General features: G+C 50.8%; 1 protein-coding gene across 1 annotated transcript in view; it reads left to right on the top strand.

The window, feature by feature from the left end:
• Positions 1 to 2,395: 2,395 nt before the first annotated feature.
• LOC140408317 (probable E3 ubiquitin-protein ligase HERC6) overlaps positions 2,396 to 23,183 on the top strand; it is a 63,988-nt gene continuing 43,200 nt past the window's right edge. Inside the window, exons 1-8 of the mRNA XM_072495347.1 lie at positions 2,396 to 2,609; positions 5,363 to 5,522; positions 9,865 to 9,938; positions 10,027 to 10,248; positions 11,255 to 11,346; positions 14,179 to 14,306; positions 19,179 to 19,282; positions 21,357 to 21,421. Of these exons, the coding sequence (XP_072351448.1) occupies positions 2,396 to 2,609; positions 5,363 to 5,522; positions 9,865 to 9,938; positions 10,027 to 10,248; positions 11,255 to 11,346; positions 14,179 to 14,306; positions 19,179 to 19,282; positions 21,357 to 21,421 (1,059 nt within the window). The remainder of the gene's footprint in view (positions 2,610 to 5,362; positions 5,523 to 9,864; positions 9,939 to 10,026; positions 10,249 to 11,254; positions 11,347 to 14,178; positions 14,307 to 19,178; positions 19,283 to 21,356; positions 21,422 to 23,183) is intronic.

Genomic DNA, 23,183 nt, shown 5'->3' on the forward strand with positions numbered 1-23,183 from the left:
TTAGTGAACACGGCCCTGTTCTCTGCAGGTGGCCGCACGGCGACGTGCATCCCATCGATCGCGCCCTGGACCATGGGGAACCCGGCAACGGCAGAGAAGCCCACGGCCCGGGCATCTTGGCTGGCCCGGTCCACGGGGAAGCGGATGTAGCGGTGCGCCATGGCATAAAGGGCATCTGTCACTGCCCGGATGCACCGATGCACCGATGTCTGCGATATGCCGGACAGGTCCCCACTCGGTGCCTGGAATGACCCCGTTGCATAAAAGTTCAGGGCCACCGTAACCTTGACGGACACGGGGAGAGGGTGTCCCCCGCCAGTGCCACGCGGTGACAGGTGTGCCAGCAGGTGGCAGATGTGTGCCACGGTTTCCCGGCTCATCCGGAGTCTCCTCCTGCATTCCCGGTCCGTGAGGTCCTGGTATGACTGCCGGGGCCGGTACACACGGGGCGCCCTCGGGTGCCTCCGTTGCCGTGGGGCCGCGACGTCCTCCTCCCCCTCCTCGTCCTGTCGGTCAGGTGTCCCTCCAGCCTGGGCGGCTGCCGCCTGCCCCTCTGCGGCAGCCTGCGCCGCCTCTCTGGCACGCTCCTCCTCCTCCTCCTCCTCCTCCTCATCCAGGGCAACATAGACATGAGCGGCTGCCACCACGGCGGCCAACATCGCTGGATGGTCTGAAAACATGACGGCCTGGTGGGGGGGGAGGGGAACGACGACATGTCATCATTGCCCATATCCCCTCCTCCCCCCAGCCAGGTGGCATGGACCGCATGGGTCCAACTGTTGGAGGCTGGCACCTGGCCAGGTGGACCAACTCATTTGCCCTCCCATCACCCACCCCGGCACGGACTCCCTCCCCAACCCCCAACCTCCACCCCGGCACGGACCCCCCCCCCAACCTCCACCCCGGCACGGACCCCCTCCCCAACCCCAACCTCCACCCCGGCACGGACCCCCCCCCAACCTCCACCCCGGCACGGACCCCCCCCCAACCCCCAACCTCCACCCCGGCACGGACCCCCCCCCCCCAACCTCCACCCCGGCACGGACCCCCTCCCCAACCCCCAACCTCCACCCCGGCACGGACCCCCCCCCCCAACCTCCACCCCGGCACGGACCCCCCCAACCCCCAACCTCCACCCCGGCACGGACCCCCCCCCCAACCTCCACCCCGGCACGGACCCCCCCCAACCTCCACCCCGGCACGGACCCCCCCCCAACCCCCAACCTCCACCCCGGCACGGACCCCCCCCCAACCTCCACCCCGGCACGGACCCCCCCCCCAACCCCCAACCTCCACCCCGGCACGGACCCCCTCCCCAACCCCCAACCTCCACCCCGGCACGGACTCCCCCCGCCCCAACCTCCACCCCGGCACGGACCCCCCCCCAACCCCCAACCTCCACCCCAGCACGGACCCCCCCCCCAACCTCCACCCCGGCACGGACCCCCTCCCCAACCCCCAACCTCCACCCCGGCACGGACCCCCCCCCAACCTCCACCCCGGCACGGACCCCCTCCCCAACCCCCAACCTCCACCCCGGCACGGACCCCCTCCCCAACCCCAACCTCCACCCCGGCACGGACCCCCCCCCCAACCTCCACCCCGGCACGGACCTCCCCCCAACCCCCATCACCCACCCCGGCACGGACCCCCTCCCCAACCTCCACCCCAGCACGGACCCCCTCCCCAACCTCCACCCCGGCACGGACCCCCTCCCCAACCCCCAACCTCCACCCCGGCACGGACCCCCCCCCAACCCCCAACCTCCACCCCGGCACGGACCCCCTCCCCAACCCCCAACCTCCACCCCGGCACGGACCCCCTCCCGGCACTCCCCCGGAGCCCAGCCTACTCTAACCACCACCCCCCCCCCACCCCTGCCGCACACACACACACAAGCCGAGACACACCTCTCCTCAGGCAATCAGTCTGCGGCCACGCCATTTCCTGCCCAGAGCCGTCACTCACCTCCTCGCTGGTCGGCGTGAGCCTGGAGCACCGGGTCACGCCGATGAAAAGGAGGTTTGATTGACGTCGACGTGAACGGTCATCACGTCGACGGGACTTCGGCCCATCCGGAAGGGAGAATATCGGCAGGCCGAAAATCGGCTGCCTTGCGCAGACCCGTGACATTCTCCGCGGCAGCGGCGCCATTAACGCCCCGCCGACTTTTCTACCTTCGGAGACTTCGGCGGGGGCGGGGGCGGGATTCACGGCGGCCAACGGCCATTCTCCGACCCGGCGGGGAGTCGGAGAATGACGCCCACAGAGAGGGAGGGAGCAGTGTTAACCTTTCAGCTTGATAACCCGACATCAGAAACAGTGTCACTCCCGGGGTGCAGGCAGAGGTGGATACTCGGAGTTTGCAGGCTGTGTGTGTGTTGGGGGGGGGGAGATGTTGTGCTGGGGGGCCGGTCTGTCCACCCGGGTGGGGAAGGACCTGGATTCTTCAGCACCCCAAGAAACGGGATGGTTACGGGGCCGGGAGGTGCAAGGAATGTCTTGTGGAGAACAACACCGGGTGTTTGTGTTGGCCGATGGCACCGTGTTTACCTGCGGAGACAACGGGGAAGGACAACTTGGCAGGAGAAATAGCCAATCTCCCTTCGGTAAGGAGCTGGGGGGTAGGGGGTAAACTTTGACTCTCAGCAGAGATCGTCCAGTATTTTCTGGGTTTTTTTAGCCTGAGATTAATTATAACATCGTTTCAATTCCAAATGGACACATCCTGACCATCTCCCCAATCCCCTGCGCCTTTACACCAGCTGGGATATTCCTCCTGTGCGCTCAGTTAACGACCGTGTTCTCGTTATCGACCAAATGGCATTTTTTAAAAATGTTCAGTTCGACAGACGGGAAGCCGCTTTCTCGAACGCCAGCGCCCGCATGAAGTCTCCGCGTTCCCACACTTGACAAGTTTCGTTTTCTCCGCCTCTTGCTGTTTCGTTTCTTGGTCAGTTTCGATTCGCGCGAGTTTCGATTCACGGGAATGTCTAAGGGACAGGAGGCAGGAGTTGCAGCGGGAAGTGGCAGGAGTGGCAGCACAGTGATTGTCATTCTACCTGCGACCCCCATTCTGGGGTTTTTTTTTGGTGGGGGGGGGGGGGGGTACTGTGCCTTTTATTGTTTAAAAAACATGTTTGCATTTCAGATTCTGTACCGTGCTGTTGAGGACCTGGGAGCTGGTGAATTTCAGCCAGCGCTCAATGCATCTCCCCCGGCATCCACACAATCCCTGCCGTCCGGCCCATCGAGTCTGCACCGTGCCTCTAAAAGTGTGCCCCGCCAGCACCCCCCCCCCCCCCCCCCATCCCCGCCTAACCTGCACATCTTTGGACACTCATGGGGCATTTTTTAGCATGGCCAATCCACCCAACCTTTATTTGACAGTAACTTCATTGCAGTGTTAATGTAAGCCTACTTGTGACACTAATAAAGATTATTATTAGTATTCTCTCCTAATTTAACCCTTTGAAGTCCAGGTATCATTCTGGTAAACTGATGCCCTCCACGCACTCTCTCCAAGGTGAAATATACTCAGAACAGATCTTGCTATGCAAAAATTGAACATCACAACTATGGTTTACTATAAAAGGATGTGGGTGGCACGGTAGCACAGTGGTTAGCACTGTTGCTTCACAGCGCCAGGGTCCCAGGTTCGATTCCCGGCTAGGGTCACTGTCTGTGCGGAGCCTGCACGTTCTCCCCGTGTCGGCGTGGGTTTCCTCCGGGTGCTCCGGTTTCCTCCCACAAGTCCTGAAAGACGTGCTTATTAGGTGAATTGGACATTCTGAATTCTCCCTCTGCGTACCCGAACAGGCACCGGAGTGTGGCGACTAGGGGCTTTCCACCTTTATTTGACAGTAACTTCATTGCAGTGTTAATGTAAGCCTACCTGTGACAATAATAAAGATTATTATTATGTGAGGTAAACCCCACACTGATGGATTGTTTTGGGTATCATAGGTTTGTCATATATGTAAAAGGTACGTAAATAGGGAATTTCCTGCTTTTTGCTAAAGGGAATATCATCACAGGAGTCCTCCTTAATCGCCTTTTCCCTGTGGTTGAACCACTCCTCTCAGTGTCCCAATGCAGATCCTGCCCACTAAGGGACATGGGGCAGGTTTCTCTGTCCCGCCCCAACAGTTTTCTGGTGTAGCACGCCATCGGGATTTTCCGTTTTGCCGGCTGGTCAATGGGGTTTCCCATTGTGGGACAGCCCCACGCCTTCGGGTAAAACCCCCAGGCTGCCGGCAAAATGGAAAATCCCAATGGCGGAGAATTCAGTCCCCGATCCTTACTCCGCGGCAACTACGTGAGACATGTGAGGAACAGCACCGACCCTTGTACATGGCCTTCTTTGACCCCACAAGGGCCTTTGACATGGTCAACCATGAGGAATTATGGAGCATCTTCCATTTTGGCTGACCACAAAAGTTTGTCAACATCCTCCGCCTGCTCCACGATTACATGCAAGCAGTGGTCCAGATCCAAGTTTGGTCCAAGCTTTATCATTGAACTACGGAATGTAGACAATGCTTTCATCTGCTCACACTCAGAGGCCAAGTTGCAAGCTATCGTCAACACCTTCACTGTGGTGTACAAAAACATCAACCTCACGTTAAACATCCACAGGAATAATGTCCTCTACCAACCTGTCCTACTACATAGCATTGCCCCCACTGACTGACTGCTCTGGGCTTCTTGGCTGGAAAAGGTCTTCAGAATGTGGTTTGATCGGTATAATTTTTTAAATCCAATTTTCCCCTTTGCATTCTGGAGAAGCAACTGGTTCCGAATTGTCTGGGCCACCATCATCAAAGCGACAACAAAAGATATGACGGTGTCCAAGAGATACAGTAAACCGCTCAAAGACATCCCCCATCTCCCGTTACATGAAGACAATATAAGAAACAACCATTGTAATATCGCTTCTTATACTGGAAAGAGTGTAGGATATGTATGTTTTCTGTACACTGAGACAAAATGAGATTATCAGAATTAGTATGTTTCACCTTTCATCCAGAAACCATTGGATGCCAGGTCAGAACTCTTAAATCTCAAATCTTCCCCCACTTGACCTCAGCGATGGCCCAATGATTATGGTGAAGAAACACAGGATAAGAAGGGAAATGTTCCTCCTTAACTCCTGGAGTGTAAATATGCTTATAATGCTGAGAGGATTGTAGGCACATTTGGAATGTTTAACTATACCCATTGTGAAATAGTATCTGACAGGATCTTGTAATACACTTCTTTTTCATGTGGTTACATTGTTAGTTGGCAGTTCCTTGGTCAACATAAGTTTTATGGTGAATGACACATGCATGTCACATACATAAGCTGTTTTATTTTACAGAACAGGTAATGGCCCTGAATACAGAGCAAGTTGTCCGTGTGGCCTGTGGCAAGCACCACACCGTGGCTCTTTGTGAAAGTGGATCTATCTTTGCCTGGGGAGCTGCGACGTATGGACAGATAGGCAATGGGGAATGCTGTAGCATCGTTTCCTGTCCAAGGTATGAAGAATGAGCTTACTGGCTGATAAGTATGGCACTTGCATGTTGTTAACTGAACACTAGATGGCCTCCTAAAGGGAATAAACATGTAGCCGTTACATTCCAAGCTTTACTTTGGTTACTCTTAGTGAGAATATTCGAAAGCGTCTGTGAGTTAAAAGCAGCTAGTTATTACCATACCAATTTGAGTGTTCGAATGGACATAACTGTATGTGATCAACTGTAAGCGTTCTTGTAATAAATTAGGAAAACCCACATTGCCAGTAAATGTGGTATAATTTTCATATGCCAGAAAGGGTTGGTAACATTGGATTGAGACTGGATTAATCCTCATTCTTGTTTTAAAGTCAATTTGTGGCCTGCCCACCTCCCCTCGCATCTCCCCACCCCCCCTCTGAAATGCGCCCACACACTCTTCCTCCTCCTCCCCTCCTGCTCTGTGATATCTCTGCCCCATCAATTCTTTTTTTAAATAAATTTAGTGTACCCAATTAATTTTTTCCAATTAAGGGGGCAATTTAGCATGGCCAATCCACCTACCCTACACATCTTTGGGTTGTGGGGGCGAAATCCACGCAAACACAGGGAGAATGTGCAAACTCCACACAGACAGTGACCCAGAGCCGGGATCGAACCTGGGACCTCGGCGCCCTGAGGCAGCAGTGCTACTCACTGCGCCACCGTGCTGCCCCACCCCATCAATTCTGGCCATTTACCTATCTCCAATTTTAATCAGCCCCGCATTGACGACTGTGTCTTCAGTGACTGAGGTCCTAAGCACCTCCCTGAACCTCTCAAATTCGCTACCTTGCTTTGCTGCTTTAGGACACTACTTAAAATATACCTCTCACCAAGCTTTTGGTCATCTTTTATAATAATCTTTATTGTCACAAGTAGGCTTACATTAACACTGCAATGAAGTTACTGTGAAAATCCCCTAGTGGCCACATTCTGGTGCGTGTTCGGGTACACAGAGGGAGAAGTCAGAATGTCCAAATTACCTAACAGCATGTCCTTTGGGACTTGTGGGAGGAAACAAGAGCACCCAGAGGAAACCCACACAGACATAGAGAGAACGTGCAGACTCCACACAGATAGTGACCCAAACCGGGAATCGAACCTGGGACCTTGGAGCTGTGAAGCAACAGTGCTAACTACTGCACTCCTGTCGTAGTAACTCTTTCCATGGCTTGGTGTCAAGGTTTATTTGAAGTATTGCGACATTTTACTATGCTAAAGAAGATGTTACTGTTGGTTATATGAACCATAGGTACTCCTGATGAAACATGCACTGACTTGTACGGGGTGACAGATAAAGGCTTATTCTCCAGTCACATAGTCCTGCCCAAAATTGGCGGGGGCGTTATTTCGCAACTAAAATTTAAAACACTGAGTGTGGACCCATGAGCTACTTGCCAGTGCTCCCTGTGGGTCAACCTGGAAAAGAAAGGAAAACATGCATTTAGAAGGTGCCTACCATGATGTCAGTATGTCTCTGATATTATGATCCTGGGCCAGACACCAACAGTAGCAAAGATACTGGACAGAAATTCAAATATTTTATTGTAGTTTTGTAAGACTATGAGGAAAGGATACTGCACTCCAGGAGCGATTTCACAAAAAAATAGGGATATGGTATATTAAAACAAACTTTATTACTAACACAGTCTTCAAATATCTTTAAAATCACACAAGAAAATAGTTAATCAATACAGAGACACAATAACCCTTAACTGCTATCTTTACTTCCACTCAAACAACAAAACCATCTCTAGTCCCAATCCACTTTTCCCGTACCAGCCTCCCCGAACAGGCGCCGGAATGTAGCGACTAGGGTTTTTTTACAGTAACTTCATTTGAAGCCTACTTGTGACAATAAGCGATTTTCATTTCATTCATTTTAAATAGTTAGCACTCAGGAATTCCTGCGTACAGAGATAGTGCACTTTGAGAAAGAGAGATCTTTTTAGACTTCTTTACAGAAAGAGACCTGACCCCCTGTCAGAATAATGCAGAATCTCTGGCTGTATTTCTTCAGAAACCTTCTCAGCCCCGCTTCCAGCTAAAAACTAACACTGAATACCTGAACACCTGACTGCTTCAATCCCTTGCTCGTCCCATTAACTACATAATCTTACTAAACTGAACACAATGGGCGAAATTCTCCCCCAACGGCGGGATGCCCGCCGACTGGCGCCAAAGCTGGCGCAAATCAGACGGGCATCGCGCCGGCAAAAAGGTGCGGAAGTCTCCGCATCTTTGGCGGCCTAGCCCCAACATTGAGGGGCTAGGCCGACGCCGGAGGGATTTCCGCCCCGCCAGCTGGCGGAAATGGCGTTTGTTGCCCCGCCAGCTGGCGCGGAAATGCGGCGCATGCGCGGGAGCGTCAGCGGCCGCTGTCAGTTTCCCCGCGCATGCGCGGGAGCGTCAGCGGCCGCTGAAAGTTTCCCGCGCATGCGCAGTGGGGAGAGTCTCTTCCGCCTCCGCCATGGTGGAGGCCGTAGCGGAGGCGGAAGGGAAAGAGTGCCCCCACGGCACAGGCCCGCCCGCGGATCGGTGGGCCCCGATCGCGGGCCAGGCCACCGTGGGGGCACCCCCCGGGGTCAGATCGCCCCGCGCCCCCCCCCAGGACCCCGGAGCCCGCCCACGCTGCCTGGTCCCGCCGGTAAATACCAGCTTTGATTTACGTCGGCGGGACAGGCAATTCCTGGGCGGGACTTCGGCCCATCCGGGCCGGAGAATCCAGCGGGGGGTCCCGCCAACCGGCGCGGCTGGATTCCCGCCCCCGCCCAATCTCCGGGAGCGGAGACTTCGGCGGGGGCGGGGGCGGGATTCACGGCGGCCAACGGCCATTCTCCGACCCGGCGGGGGGTCGGAGAATGACGCCCAATATCTCCTAATTATCTATTCCCCAGGGAACCCTCTTAATATAAATAAAAGTCCATTTGCTCAAACTTTTACGACGCTTTAATTGAACCTCTGTCTCCAAAAAGCTGAGCTGCCTTTCAAGCCAGGATTTTTTAAAACATGACCGCAGCAGTCACACACTAAACTTTTAACCCTTACTGCACCAAATACATATCATACAATATTATCTGAAATTCCTACATTCATCACACTGAGCACATCACAGCCAATAAAGTACCTTTAAAGTATACGTACAGACTGACATGCAGAAGGACAGACAGACAGACGGAAGGTGGCAGAGGTGAGATTTCCACCACTGAGCCACAGCTAATCCTGATCAGACATTTAGTTCTAATCTCTGAAGTTGATTTCTCTGAAGTTGATTAGATCCCTGCTGATCTGACCAAACCTATTGTACTAGTGGCAAAGTTGTCCATTCAATGTACCTGTAGATCAAACAGAGGGTCTCTCCTGACAGCCTGGAAGCGATTCATGGTGGAGGAATTGCGAGCTATAATTGTTTAGCCAGCTACAGGAAGGGTGGTGGCCCCGATTGAGGACCGTCCTTGCCGATTAACTCTCCAATCCATCTCTCCCATCACAGGCACCGAGTTGCTTTTTAATCCAAACAGACAACCCAAAAGTGGGACTGGTGCAAGTGACTGTGATGCACTATGAAGCTTTCATTCCAGCTCCAGCTGCCTGTGGGGAAGCTGTAAAGCTTGCCAGGATCTTTACCGGCCTCAACACAATCAGTTTTAGATCAGGCTGGAAATTCCCCTTGTACAAAACAGTAAAACCAGAAGACATGGCCTGCATTTATAGGGGAGTAAGATCATAAGGTCGGAAAAGGTAGGAACAGGAGTCGGCTATTTGGTCCATAAACCTACTCCGCCATTCAATAGGGTTATGCCTCATCACCTTAACCTTGAATATATTCAGTGACCCTGCCTCTACTATTGGGGGCAGCACGGTAGCATTGTGGATAGCACAATTGCTTCACAGCTCCAGGGTCCCAGGTTCGATTCCGGCTTGGGTCACTGTCTGTGCGGAGTCTGCACATCCTCCCCGTGTGTGCGTGGATTTCCTCCGGGTGCTCTGGTTTCCTCCCACAGTCCAAAGATGTGCAGGTTAGGTGGATTGGCCATGATAAATTGCCCTTCGTGTCCAAAAAATGTGAAGTGGGGGTTACTGGGTTACGGGGATAGGGTCGATCCGTGGGCTTCAGTAGGGTGCTCTTTGTAAGGGCCATTGCAGACTCGATGGGCCGAACGGCCTCCTTCTGCACTGTAAATTCTATAATGGCAGCAGCGGGATGTGTGCAGGGGAGTAAGGAAACTGACTCTGGCACCATCACTGTAATAATGTCATCTATCACGCCACCTTCACATACTTTGATGGGAGAGTTGTAAAAATACGTTCCTTTCATTTGCAGGAGAGTAGGACAAATCAAAGTTCCGGTGATGCAGGTTACATGTGGCCGTTATCACTCACTTGCTCTTTCTAAAGGTAACGCGTTATTACTTCTTAAATTAAATTTTCATCGTCGTACCTATTGTTGGACGGTCTAGTTAAAATCTTTGACCATTCTCTTTAGATGGCGCAATCTATTCCTGGGGACAGAACACATACGGGCAGCTGGGACTTGGTGAAGGAATTTACAGCCAACTTCAACCCAATCGTGTGAAATCTCTGACTGGGATCCCAATTGCTCAGATCGCTGCAGGAGGGAGGCACAGTTTCGCCCTCTCTTTCTCAGGGACAGTGTTCAGTTGGGGAAAAAACAGTCATGGACAGCTGGGGCTTAAAGACCAAGATGGTAAGAACACATCAGAACGCAATTTCCTCTTGAGGTTACTCGGAGGGGAGCCTGTAAAGCAGGATCGATGAGATTGTGTTTCTCGTCTGCTGGTGCCAAGCACTATGAACCTTGGTCATGCAGAGGGAATAACGTTATGGAAACCCAGAAGGTTTTTCCCTATATATTCTATATGTTAGCATCACTGGCAAAGCCAACATTTTTTTCCCATCCCTAATTGCCCTTTGAGGGCAATTAAGAGTCAACCACATTGATGTGAGGCCAGACCAGGTAAGATTTCCTTTCCTAATGGGCCAGAGGTTGTTCTACGACAATTAAGAATGATTTTATGGTCACCATTATGGCAAGGAGTGTTCAATCCAAATTTCCTCACTAATTAATTGAACTTAAACTCCACCAGCCTGCAACGGTGGGAGTTGAACCCGTGTCCCCAGAACAATGGCATGGGTGTTTGGGTTACTAATCAAGTGATATTAGCACAACGCTACCATCTCCCCCCTCACCCTGGACCTAGCGAACTCCAGTGGATTGCTCCCATGTAGTTCCTGGGCAGGACAGGATCCCTGGTAAGTCAATTTTAATTTATTTTTAATATTGTTCCATCCATTATCACCTTCATAAATCTGAAGCAAAACCTTCTCCTGCAAATATAGTTCATTATTGCACACTTCATGATGTGATGAGTGAACTATTCACAATATACACCAGTCAAGTGGCAATTTCGTTGTTTCAGAAGTGTGAAAGGAGCTGTATTGATTACGAGTAATAACCAACTGGTTTCCTGTCCCCCCCCATTACCCAAGCAAATTATGACCATCACATTTTTAAAAACAGATTAGCACAAAAGGAAAATATAGTCCTTAAAAATCACCTCACTTCCTTTCCGCTGGTTTGGTTAAGCGCGTGGTACCAGTGCTTTGTAGAGTACAAAGATTTTCCCACATGGTAAAAATGCTACATGCCAAGCAGAAATCTCCATGATTAAAGCAGGTTGTTCTCTCACTAGATAAAGTCAGTCCATGTCGTGTGAAGCAAATGAAGAGGTTCAATGTCGCATACATCTCTTGTGGAAGTCAACATACCGCTGTGCTAACAAAGGTATTCTTTCTTGGGACCCATGGGGCTTTCTCAATAGTGGCTGGCAGGTTTGACACGAGGAAGTGAAGGGAAAAATACCAATATATTTCAGGAGATAAATTTTAAAAAAGATTGTTGTCGATATGTCAAAAAAAGGTGCTTCGGTGGAACTCCAGTGTTTTCATTTGATTCCCACGCGGCGGGACCTGGCTGGTAGGCCGGCTGGTGCAGTCCTCGGGGGGGGGAATCCGGCTCTGGAGGGGGGGGGGAGGTGGAGGGGGCCACGGTGGCCTGGCCCGTGATCGGGGCCCACCGATCTGCGGGTGGGCCTCTGCTGTGGGGACACTCCTTCCTTCCGCGCCGGCCTGTGTAAAGCTCCGCCATGGCCGGCGCGGGGAAGACACCCCACCCTGCGCATGCGGAAGAATATGCTGGCCATTCTGCACATGCATGGAACCACGCCGGCGGTTCTGCACATGCGCTAACTCGCGGCAGCCCTTTGGCGCTGGTTAGCACGGCGCCAACCCGTCCGCCGCCGGCCTAGCCCCCGGACGTGCGGCGGATTCCGCAACTTTCAGTTGGCCCGACGCCGGAGTGGTTCGCGCCATTTTTTTACGCCGGCGCCGGGCCATCGGGGGATTCGGGAGAATCCCGCCTGCTTTGATGAAGGTGTCAGGGGTATATTTCCTCCCTCTCTTCAAAGTTAGGGAACAACTCTATCCCTGAAATGTCACTTGTTTCCATTAAGCACCTTGGGGTGTTGTTCTATGTTAAATGCATTATATTGTTCAGTATCACAGAATTGTTACAGTGCAGAAGGAGGCCATTCGGCCCATCATGTCTATACTGGCTCTCTGAATGAGTATTCACTGTTGGCCATTCTGCCACCTTCTCCCCATAACCCTGCAACATTTCCTCTTTAAATAACAGTCTTACTGTTTTTTGAATGCCTCGATCAGACCTGCCTCCACCACACTCTCTCAGGGAGAGATCTACAGGTTGCATTGCGCTCGAAAGGCAGCGTAATGCAGTGAAACGCGACCGGTAGATGCCGGGAGATCCCTCTTCCGGAATCTACCCGGCTCGCCACGTTTCGTGAGATCTAGCGTGATCTCACAAGGCATCGTGATGTGAATGCCGGCCATTTTCCCACTAGCTGTCTCACTCTAATATGCAGATTTGCTAAAACGTGGTTCCACCCACAATGGGTGGGACCCCCTCGCCTTGGAGATCTCGGGTGAGCACCGTGCAGTGCTGGTCTGCTCAAACGATGACCTTCGGAACTGTACTACTAGGGGGTCTCCAGGGGATCGATGCCCTCTGGTGCTTACCCTCTGGGCAGGGTGGCACCCTGGACACTGCTGGTGCCATCCGGGACATGGATCGGGCGTGATCTCCTGCACTGAGGAGTTCCAGCGAGTGGAGATCGTCAGTGCAGAAAATGGGACTAAGTACAGCCTCAGCCGTACATTCCCCGCTGAGCCTCCCAATCTACCCGAATGGCCAGTCGGTTTGGGGTGTTTCACGGCGCTCTGAACGACAGGAAACACCCGGCTAATTGCGTGCTATGGGACTCTGTTCCCATTCTAGACCGCGCCCTCGGGCAGCGCACCCCAGACCTTACCCACATGCGGTGTGAAAGCTTTTTCTCATATCGCTTTTGCTTCTTTTGCCAATTACCTTAAATCTGTGCCCTCACATTCTAGATCCTTCGATCCTTTCACAAGCGGTGTCTGCTTTGTCCGGACCCCTCGTGATTTAGAATACCTTTGTCAAATCTCCTCTCAGACTGGGCCTCTCCAAGGAAAACAGTCCCAGTTTCTCCAAACTGTCTCCGTAACTGAAGCTCCTCTTCCCTGGACCCACTCTGGTGAATCTTTGCTGTCCTCTCTCCATGGCCTTCGCAGGCCTCGTTGTTATCCATTTGTTCGAGCAGTGAAAAAGTTCAGTTGTTATAGCAACAGACGTGGGATGCTCTCAAATCCAATTGCTGTGATACGGACAACATAATCTTGTGAGTGAGAGAACGTTGAGTCCAGGCCCTGTGAAAAGGTTGGTATCCTAATGTGGAGGGCAACGTAATTCTCTGGACGCACACTGCTACGTTTACAGTTGCAGAGAATGAAAACTGAAAATCGCTTATTGTCACAAGTAGACTTCAATGAAGTTACTGTGAAAAGCCCCTAGTCGCCACATTCCGGCACCTGTTCGGGGAGGCTGGTACGGGAATTGAACCGTGCTGCTGGCCTGCCTTGGTCTGCTTTCAAAGCCAGCGATTTAGCCCTGTGCTAAACAGCCCCTAATGGTTTACATATCTTAAGGCTGAATTGAAATGGGCGGCACGCTGGCACAGTGGTTAGCACAGTTGCTTCACAGCTCCAGGGTCCCAGGTTCGATTCCCCGCTGGGTCACTGTCAGTGCGGAGTCGTCACGTTCTCCCCCGTGTCTGCGTGGGTTTCCTCCGGTTTCCTCCCACAATCCAAAGGCGTGCAGGTTAGGTGGATTGGCCGTGCTTAATTGCCCCTTAATGTCCAAAAAGATTGGGTGGGGTCACTGGGTTACGGGGATAGGGTGGAGGTATGGACTTGGGTAGGGTGCTCTTTCCAAGGGCCAGCACGGCCTCAATGGGCCGAATGGCCTCCTTCTGCACTGTAAATTCTATAATTCTGTGAAACAGAGAATGAAGAGCTTCAGAATTAGTGCCTGTCATGTCCCAAGCTGGGGTGGAGAGGGGTGTGCGGAGGTGTTGAAGAGAGATTTAAGATTTCCTCTACTCTTTGCGTGAAGAAGTGGTCCCTGATTTTAGCCTGAATGGCCTCGCCCTAGTTTCAATATGGTGTCCCCTTGTTGCAGGGTGGAAGAGTTTTCACGTGCGGAGATGGAAGTGCCGGGCAGCTGGGACTGAGCATGACAGCCAACGTGAGCACCTTTCAAATGGTGGAGCAAATTGAGGGCGAGGTTTCCCAGATAGCCTGTGGCAGGTGAGTGACGCTGGAGCTTGAAGAAGCGCAATCCGCCTGCTCGTCTCTCCAAAGCTGCCTCCACATTCAGGCCACTCTGATCAAGGGACTACCACATTCAAAATGCTGTGCAATACAATCTTTTAAAAATACCCCTTGAGAAACTTCTCAGCTGACTTGGTTTTACTATATTTTACCCCCACCATTGGAGCAAATGATCGAATGTGAAAGGGCGACATTCGCCTGAATATTGTCCACTATAAATTAGCCCATATTAATGTGGAGTAAGTAACAGAGGTTAGGAGGAATTTCTCGACACCGTGAGTAGTGAGAGTGTGAATCTTGATTAATAAAGCGATCAGGGGTTATGGGGAGAAGGCAGGAGAATGGGGATGAGAAAAATATCAGCCATGATTGAATGGAGGAGCAGACTCGATGGGCCGAGTGGCCTAATTCTGCTCCTATGTCTTATGGTTTTATGGAATATCCATTGCAACACAGCGTGGTTGATTTAAATAGCATTGATGCTATAAAAGGGAGAGTTGTTACCTGTATTTCTATTTTATGGGACATGGCCGTGAATCTGGAGTCACACATAGCCCATACCAGGTATGGATGGATGTTCTTCTCGAACGGGACTTTAGGGCTCCAGATGGATTTTCTTCATGGCAATTGATATTATTTGCCCTGGTCAGCATTACCTGAGACTATCTGTATATTGCAGATGTATTAATTGAATTTAAACCTGGGTCCCCAGAGCAGTAACCTGACTCTCTGGATTACTTATGCCCCGACCACTGTGCTACCATCACCACTCTCCTCGCCCCCATTAAATTATTGTGAAAAGAATAGAGGGAGGAGGTAACTGAATGGGAGGAGGCATGTGTCGAGTATGAACATTGGCATAGACATGCTGGGTTAAATCACCTCTTCGCTGTCGAATCGATGTAATCCCAGGCAATTTTGATTGGTCTGTGCCTGTGGCATAAGTCATCTCTAATTGGCTCCCTGAATTAAAGAGGTCCCAAGGGTGACTATTGGGGTAATTAATAGGTATGGCATTTAAAACACAAATTCTTTTCCCAATTAAAGGACAATTTAGCGTGGCCAATTCACCTACCCTGCATATCTTTGGGTTGGAGGGGGGGGATGAGCCGCATGCAGACACGAGGGTGAATGTGCAAACTCCAGAGGGATGGTGACCCGGGACCGAGATCGAACCTGGGTCCTCAGCACCGCATCACGTGCCGCCGATTTGGTATGTTTTTTTTTGATACTGCAGTTGAAGGGTATTGTTCTGTCCTGGCAGAGACAGAGCTAGGGAACGCGACACATTCTTATTCCAAGCTTATTTTAACTCCAAGTGTTAACACCGAAACATAGAAAATAGGAGCAGGTCATTCAGCACTTTGGCAAATCCTCTATTTCACTGCCACACTCTTCTCCCCACACTCTTTAACTCCTTTAGTGTCTAGAAATCTATTTCCTTCCTAAGTCTATTCAATGACTTGGCCTCCATAACCTTCTGGGATAGAGAATTCCACAGGTTCATCTCTCTTTATTGAGCGAGGGCATTTCTCCTCGTCTCAGTCCTTAATGGCCTACCTCATATCCTCAGATAGTGCCCCTTTGTTCTCGACCCCCTAGCCAGAGGAAACGTCATTCCTGCATCCAGTCTTCCCAGCCCTGTCAGAATTTCATACATTTCAATGAGTTCCCGTCTCATTCTTCTAAACTCCAGTGAATACAGGCCTAGATGACCCAAATTCTTCTCATCGGACAATCCTGCCATCCCAGGAATCAGTCTGGTGAACCTTCGCTGCACTCCTTTTGTAACAGGTATCTCCTTTCTTAGGTAAGGAGAATAAAGCTGCACGCAATACTCCCAAGTGTGGTCTCACCAAGGCCCCATACAGCTGCAGTAAGACATCCTTACTCCTGCACTCAAATCCTCTTGCAAAGAAGACCAACATCCTGTTGGTCTTCCTAACCATCCTCTGCACTTGCATGTTTGCTTTCGGTGACTGGTGTACAAGGGTACCTAGATCCCTTCACCCAATATATCACCATTTAAATAATACTATGCCATTCTGTGTTTCTTACCAAAGTGGTTAACTTCACATTCATCTGCGTTATATTGCACCTACCATTTATTTATTCACTCACTCAACTTATCTAAATTGTTTTGAAGCTTCTTTACTTTCTCCTCACATTCTTACCTTGTTTTGTGTTGTCAGCAAACTTGGAAATCTTGGGCGGGATTCACCCCTACCCGGCAGGGCGGGGGGTCCCGGCGGGACGGACAGGCATGAACTACTCCGACGTCGGGTTGCCGCCCCTTCAGGGGCTAGGCCCGCCCCGGAGTGGCTGGCGCCCCGCCGGCCGTCGGGAAAGGGGCTTGGCGCCACGGCAACCGGCGCCGAAGGGCCTCCGCCGGCCGGAGCAAGTCGGCACATGCACGGGAGCGCTAGCGCATGCTAGTGTCATCCCCGCGCATGCGCAGAGGGATTCGCTTCCACACCGGGAATGGCGGAGAACCACGGCCTCCGGTGTGGAAGGATAGAGTGCCCCCACGGCACAGGCCCGCCCGTAGATCAGTGGACCCCGATCGCGGGCCAGGCCACCGTGGGGGAACCTCCCGGGGCCAGATCCCCCCGCGCCCCCCCCAAGGACCCCAGAGCCCGCCCGCGCCGCCAGGACCCGCCGGTAAGGGACCTACTCTAATTTACGCTGGCGGCACCGGCAACAGACGGGCGGGACTTCGGCCCATCGCGGGCCGGAGAATTCGGTCAGCCCCGGGGCCCATTGAGTCACGCCGGACCCTGCCATTCTCCGAGGCGGGCCGCGAGACTCACGCCGGGCCGGATTTTGAGGGGCAGGAGAATTAGGAGGACGGCAGGGGCGGGATTCACGCCGACCCCCGGCAATTCTCCGACCCGGTGGGGGGTCGGAGAATCCCGCCCCTTACGTTTGGCTCCCTCATCCAAATCATTTTGAACAGCTGGGGCCCCAAGTACTGAACGCTGTGTCACTCCAAAAAAATATTCCGACTCTTTGTTTCCTGTCTGTTAACCTGTTCTCAATTCATGTCAATATCTTGCCGCCAATCTCACGTGCTTTAATTTTGCACACTGACTCTTATGTGTGACCTTATCAAAAGCGTTCTGAAAATCCAAATACACTGGTTCTCCCTTATCTATTCTATTAGTTACGTCCTCAAAAAACTCCAGCAGGTTTGTCAAAATTTATTTCTCTTTCACAAATTCATGTTAACTTTGTCTAATCCCACTGATATTTTCTAAGTGGCCTATTATCACATTCTTTATAATAGACTCTGGCATTGTCCCTGACACTGACACAAGGCTAACTGATCTGTTCCTCCCTCCGTCCATTTTTAAATAGTGGAGTTAACATTCGTTACTCTCCAATCTGTTCCAGAATCGATCGAAGTTTGGAAGATAACGACCAATGCATCCACTATTTCCATAGCTGCCTCCCTTAGTACCCTGGGATGTAGATGATCAGGCCCTGGGGATTTACCGGCTTTCAGTCCCATTAATTTCTCCAGCACTACTTTTTTATTAATATTAATTTACTTCAATTCCTTCTTCTTACTACACTCTTGGTACCCTAGCATTTCTGGGAGGTTATTTGCATCTTCCTCCAGAACTAAAGTAGTTTTTTAATTGCTCTGCCATTTCCTTGTTTTTCATTATATATTATCCTGTTTTGGATTGTAAGGGACCTACATTTATCTTCACTAATCTTTTTCCTTTATATATACTCAGAGAAGCTTTTGCAGTCTGCTTTTATGTTCTTTGCAAGTTTACTCTCATACCCTAGTTTTCCCCTCTTAAACAATCTCTTGGACCTCCTTTAGGGCACTTTTCCAGTTGTATTTAAAAAAAAATTAAATTTAGAATACCCAATAAATTTTTTCCAATTAGGGGGCAATTTAGGGTGGCCAATCCGCCTACCCTGCACATCTTTGGGTTGTGGGGGCGTAACCCACGCAAACACGGGGAGAATGTGCAAACTCCACACGGACAGTGATCCAGAGGCGGGATCAAACCTGGGATCTTGGCGCCGTGAGGCAGCAATGCTAACCACTGCGCCATCATGCCGTCCCGGTTATATTTTTTAACTGTTGCAATGTATATGTTCTTTAAATATTAGCCATTGCCTATCCACCGTCGTGCCTTTCAATGATGTTCCTCAATCCCCAGCAATCATAACAAAACACCATTTGGCCTCCTTGCAAACGTAAAGAAGGTTGAAAAAAAAAGATGATTTCACATTTATGACATCCTAATTGCCCCTTTTGTGCCACAAAGGCTGTCTGTCTTTCAAACCAGGATTGTTAAAAAACACTACTGCAGCAGATATATACACCCTATCCCAGGGAGATATATATTTATTTTATTTATTTATTAATTTTATTTATATATATCCATTTCTTACACTCTTCACACTACCTAAGCAACAGCGAGTGTGTTGTGAACAGTTAAGAATATTCTTCGGAATACCATTATCAAACAAGGCTGTTTAACACACTGGGCTAAATCGCTGGCTTTGAAAGCAAACCAAGGCAGGCCAGCAGCACGGTTTGATTCCCGTAACAACCTCCCCGAACAGGCGCCGGAATGTGGTGACTAGGGGCTTTTCACAGTAACTTCATTTGAAGTCTACTTGTGAAAATAAGTGATATTCATTCATTCATGATTTAAATACATCCTTTAAAAATCATTGTGACAAATAGTTATTCTGAACATTCAGTAATCTGTTCATTGGATTCTTGATGCTAATATTCCAATCTGTCATCTAAATGCAAGCTACGAAGCATCCACGCTGACACAAACAAGCTGATTGTATTTATCGACTTCTATTATTTAGCTATCACACCCTCGCCTACATCCCATCCTCTGATCGTGTCATTTCATTCGGCTTCGCAAGTAGGAAGTTGGCGGAAGATTCAACAAGCAACCACATTCATGCAGGTAATTGGACTGCGGCAATCCATTCAAGATGTCGCTTATAGATTGGCCACAAGTGCTATTTTAACCAAACTGACAACACGTACTCATTCTTGTTGGATGTAATCACCATTACTTTGTGAGTCCCTTTGCATGCTATTTAGCTGCGGTGCGATTTGTAACACACTTACGCCTGAATGAGGAGGTTCTTGGTTCAAGTCCAACCCCAGGGCTTACGTGCAAAACTTAAGGCTGACACCCCAGTGGATGTCTGGATGAGATGTTAAAGGCCCCATCTGCAAGCTCAGGTGGAAGTACAAGATCCCAAAGCACCATTTGGAAGAAGAGAAGGTGGGGCGTCCCCAGTGTCCTGGCCAACATTTATCCTCTGATTTTCATCACAAAAAACATTAGCTGGCCATTATCACATTGCTGTTTGTTGGGGTTCATTGATTATCTGTCATGTTTCCTGCTTTCTAACAGTAATAATAATAATAATCGCTTATTGTCACACGTAGGCTTCAATGAAGTTACTGTGAAAAGCCCCTAGTCGCCACATTCCGGCACCTGTTCGGGGAGGCCGGTACAGGAATTGAACCCGCGCTGCTGCCATGTTCTGCATTATAAGTACATTTCAATAAAGTACTTCACTGGCTACAAAGCACTTTGAGACATCCAGTGGTTGTGAAATTAGTAAAGTCGCCATAGTCCCAGATGACCGCAGGCTGCTTTCCCCTTTGAGGGGGAGAGCGGATTGGTGGTGATTTAACCTGAGGTTCACCACACCTCAGGTAAGGTTGAGAAGGCGGGGCCTTCATGTGTAACCTCAGCAGGTGTGGGAATTTACCCCACACTCTTGGCGTCACTCCACATCACGAACCAGCTGTCCAGCCACCTGAGCTAAACTGGCTGTGAAATAAAGCGTCAAACAAATGCAAGTCTGTCTTTCCTTCATAACATTGTCGAAAGTGCAATCAGTAGGGGTTTTCCAGTCAGAAACCACTGAAGGGTCCAGTGTTGCCACTTCCTGATTTTCAGCCATCCTTTATGTAATCATTCCTGGGGGCGCGGAGTGAAAGGCCAAACTGGTTTATTTTAAACTGAAAATAAAGCCTGCACCGCGCGGCTCACAAGACAGACGTCCCGGCCCATGTCTACCGGGAACTGACTGTCCAGGTCTGGAGGCGACATTTAAAGGTCCCGCTAACGAGCCCCAGCTGGGCCGGCCACCGCCCACTCACCAGGGGAACTGGCGTTCTGCGAAGCCCACGGGGAGATCAATCTGTGATTCCCTCGTGGCCCTCGTAAGGGTTATCGCACCGCAGTACTTTCCCCTTCCTTTCCTGCGTCATGTCAGCATTCCTTGACTCATTCATCGTTGGCCGATACCCCATGGCATTGCTCATGCACTTCCAGGGTGAAGCTTGTAGAATTTGTGAAATCATCCACGCCCCTTTTATGCTGCAATGGGTGTAGACCAGAGGATCTGCGGTTCCTGGAGCTACTTAGTTCCATTTGGCGATAGAAGCCTGCAGCCCTTGGCGCGCCCATTCTCTGATAGTTTATTAATAGATAAACACCGTCACCTTAGGTGAATAGTGATGTCTCAATGAAGAGTGTGCGTCATGCAAAGTAGAACTAAAATACTATCGGAGATCATTATTTTATCTTAAGTGTTCTCATTGTAACACAAATACCTGCTCACATCAGCATCACTGAAATCTGGAATTGAAAGTCATTCTTAGTAATGGTGACCAGGAATTAAAAGCCTAATGATGACCATAAAACCATTGTTGATTGTCGTAAAGACCCACCTGGTTCACTACCATCCCTTAGGGAGGGAAATCTGCCGTCCTTACCCGGTCTGGCCTACATGTGACTCCAGACCCACTGCCCTCTGAAATGGCCGAGCAAACCACAATTCAAGGGCAATTAGGAATGGGCAACAAATGCTGGCCTTGCCCAGTGATACTTGCACTCCATGAAAGAATAAAGAGGAAATCCAATCAAGCTTTCTGTTATATTTGCTGATTTGCTTTGCTACAGTGAGGGAGTATCCAGTCAGATCATCATCTACCAAAATGTCTCTTTGTTGCAGAGTCAGAAAATGCCAAAGTTTACAAGATTTTTGCAGGACCAAATGTCAATTTCATTCAGACTCAGGTAATCTCACTAGCTGCGACATGGTTCGATATCAATGCAAAATGACTGTACTTCGGTCTTGAAACTTTAAGACATGAATGGTGTCTGGGTTGATGTACGTGTCTAACTTGATAATATCTTTGAGAAACTCCCTTAACGGAGAAACACAGAAAATGGGACCTTTGAGTCCGCTCCACCATTCATTCTGATAATAACTGATCATTCAACTCAGTAACCTGTTCCCTCTTTCCCCCATATCCTTTGATCACCGATCTGTGGGCGGGCCTGTGCCGTGGGGGCACTCCTTCCTTCTGCGCCAGCCCCTGTAGGGCTGCGCCATGGCCGGCGCGGAGTAAACCCCACACTGCGCATGCGCTAGAATACGCCGGCTGGTCTGTGCATGCGCGGAACCACGGCGGCGGTTCTACGCATGTGCTAACTCGCGCCGGCCCTTCGTCACCGGTTGGCACGGTGCCAACTCCTCCGGCGCCGGCCTAGGCCCCCGAAGTGCAGAGGATTCCGCAACTTCCGGTCGGCCCGATGTCGGAGTGGTTCGCTCCGCTTTTTACGCCAGCGTCGGGTCATCGCGGGGATTCGGGAGAATCCCGCCCACAATGTTTTGGCTTCCACTGCTTTCTGTGGTAGGGAATTCCACCGGCTGACCACTCTCTGGAGGAAGAAATTTCTCCTCATCTCAGTCCTAAATGGTCTACTCCGTATCCTCAGACTGTGACCGCCTGGTTCTGGACATCCCCGCCATCAGGAACATCCTTCCTGCATCTACCCTGTCTAGTCCTGTTAGAATTTTATAGAGTTCTATGAGATCCCTCCCTTATTTGTCCGAATTCCAGTGAATACAATCCGAACTGACTTAATCTCTCCTTATACCTGCCATCCTAATACCTGCGATCACAGGAATCAGTCTGGTAAACCTTTGCTGCACTCCCTCTATAGCAAGAACATTCTTCCTCAGATAAAGAGTCCAAAACTGCACAGTATTCCATGTGTGGCCTCACCAAGATCCTGTATAATTGCAGCAAGACATCCCTCCTCCGAATCCTCTCACTATGACGACCAACGTACCATTTGCCTTCTTTACCATCCATCACCTACATACTTACCTTCAGTAACTGGCCGACAAGGACACCCAGGGCTTATTGCACGTTTCCCTCTTCTAATTTATGGCCTTTCAGATAATAGTCCGCCTTCCCATTTTTGCTACCAAAGTGGATAACCTCGCATTTATCCAAATTTTACTGCATCTGCCATTCATTTGCCCACTCACTCAACATGTTCAAATCACAAGGATCTCTGCTTCCTCCTCATAGCTGCAAATTTGGAGATATTGTGCGGGATTCTCCGAAAATGGGGCTGTGTTCCCACGCCGGCGGGAAAACCGGCGGCAACCACTCAGGCGTCAACAGCCCCCGAAAGTGAGGAATTCTCCAATTTCTCGGGGCTAGGTTGACGCCGGAGTAGTTGGCGCCTCTCCAGCTGGCGCCGAAGCGAGTTTGCGCATGCGCGGAACGACCGGCGTGATCTCACGCATGCGCGGACCGGCTGGCATATTTCTGCGCATGCGCGGGGGTCCCCTTCTCCGCGCCGGTCCCCGGGCAATATGGCGGAGCCCTACAGGGGCCCGGCGCGGAGGAAAGAAGGCCCCCCACAGAACCAGCCCACCCGCAGATCGGTAGGCCTTGATCGCGGGCCAGGCCACCGTGGGGGGACCGCCCTCACACACTTGAGGTCCCGCCGTGCATGAGGTGAGTAATTCACGCCAGCG

The sequence above is a fragment of the Scyliorhinus torazame genome, chromosome 3 (genome assembly GCF_047496885.1).
Source record: "Scyliorhinus torazame isolate Kashiwa2021f chromosome 3, sScyTor2.1, whole genome shotgun sequence".
NCBI classification, from domain to species: domain Eukaryota; kingdom Metazoa; phylum Chordata; class Chondrichthyes; order Carcharhiniformes; family Scyliorhinidae; genus Scyliorhinus; species Scyliorhinus torazame.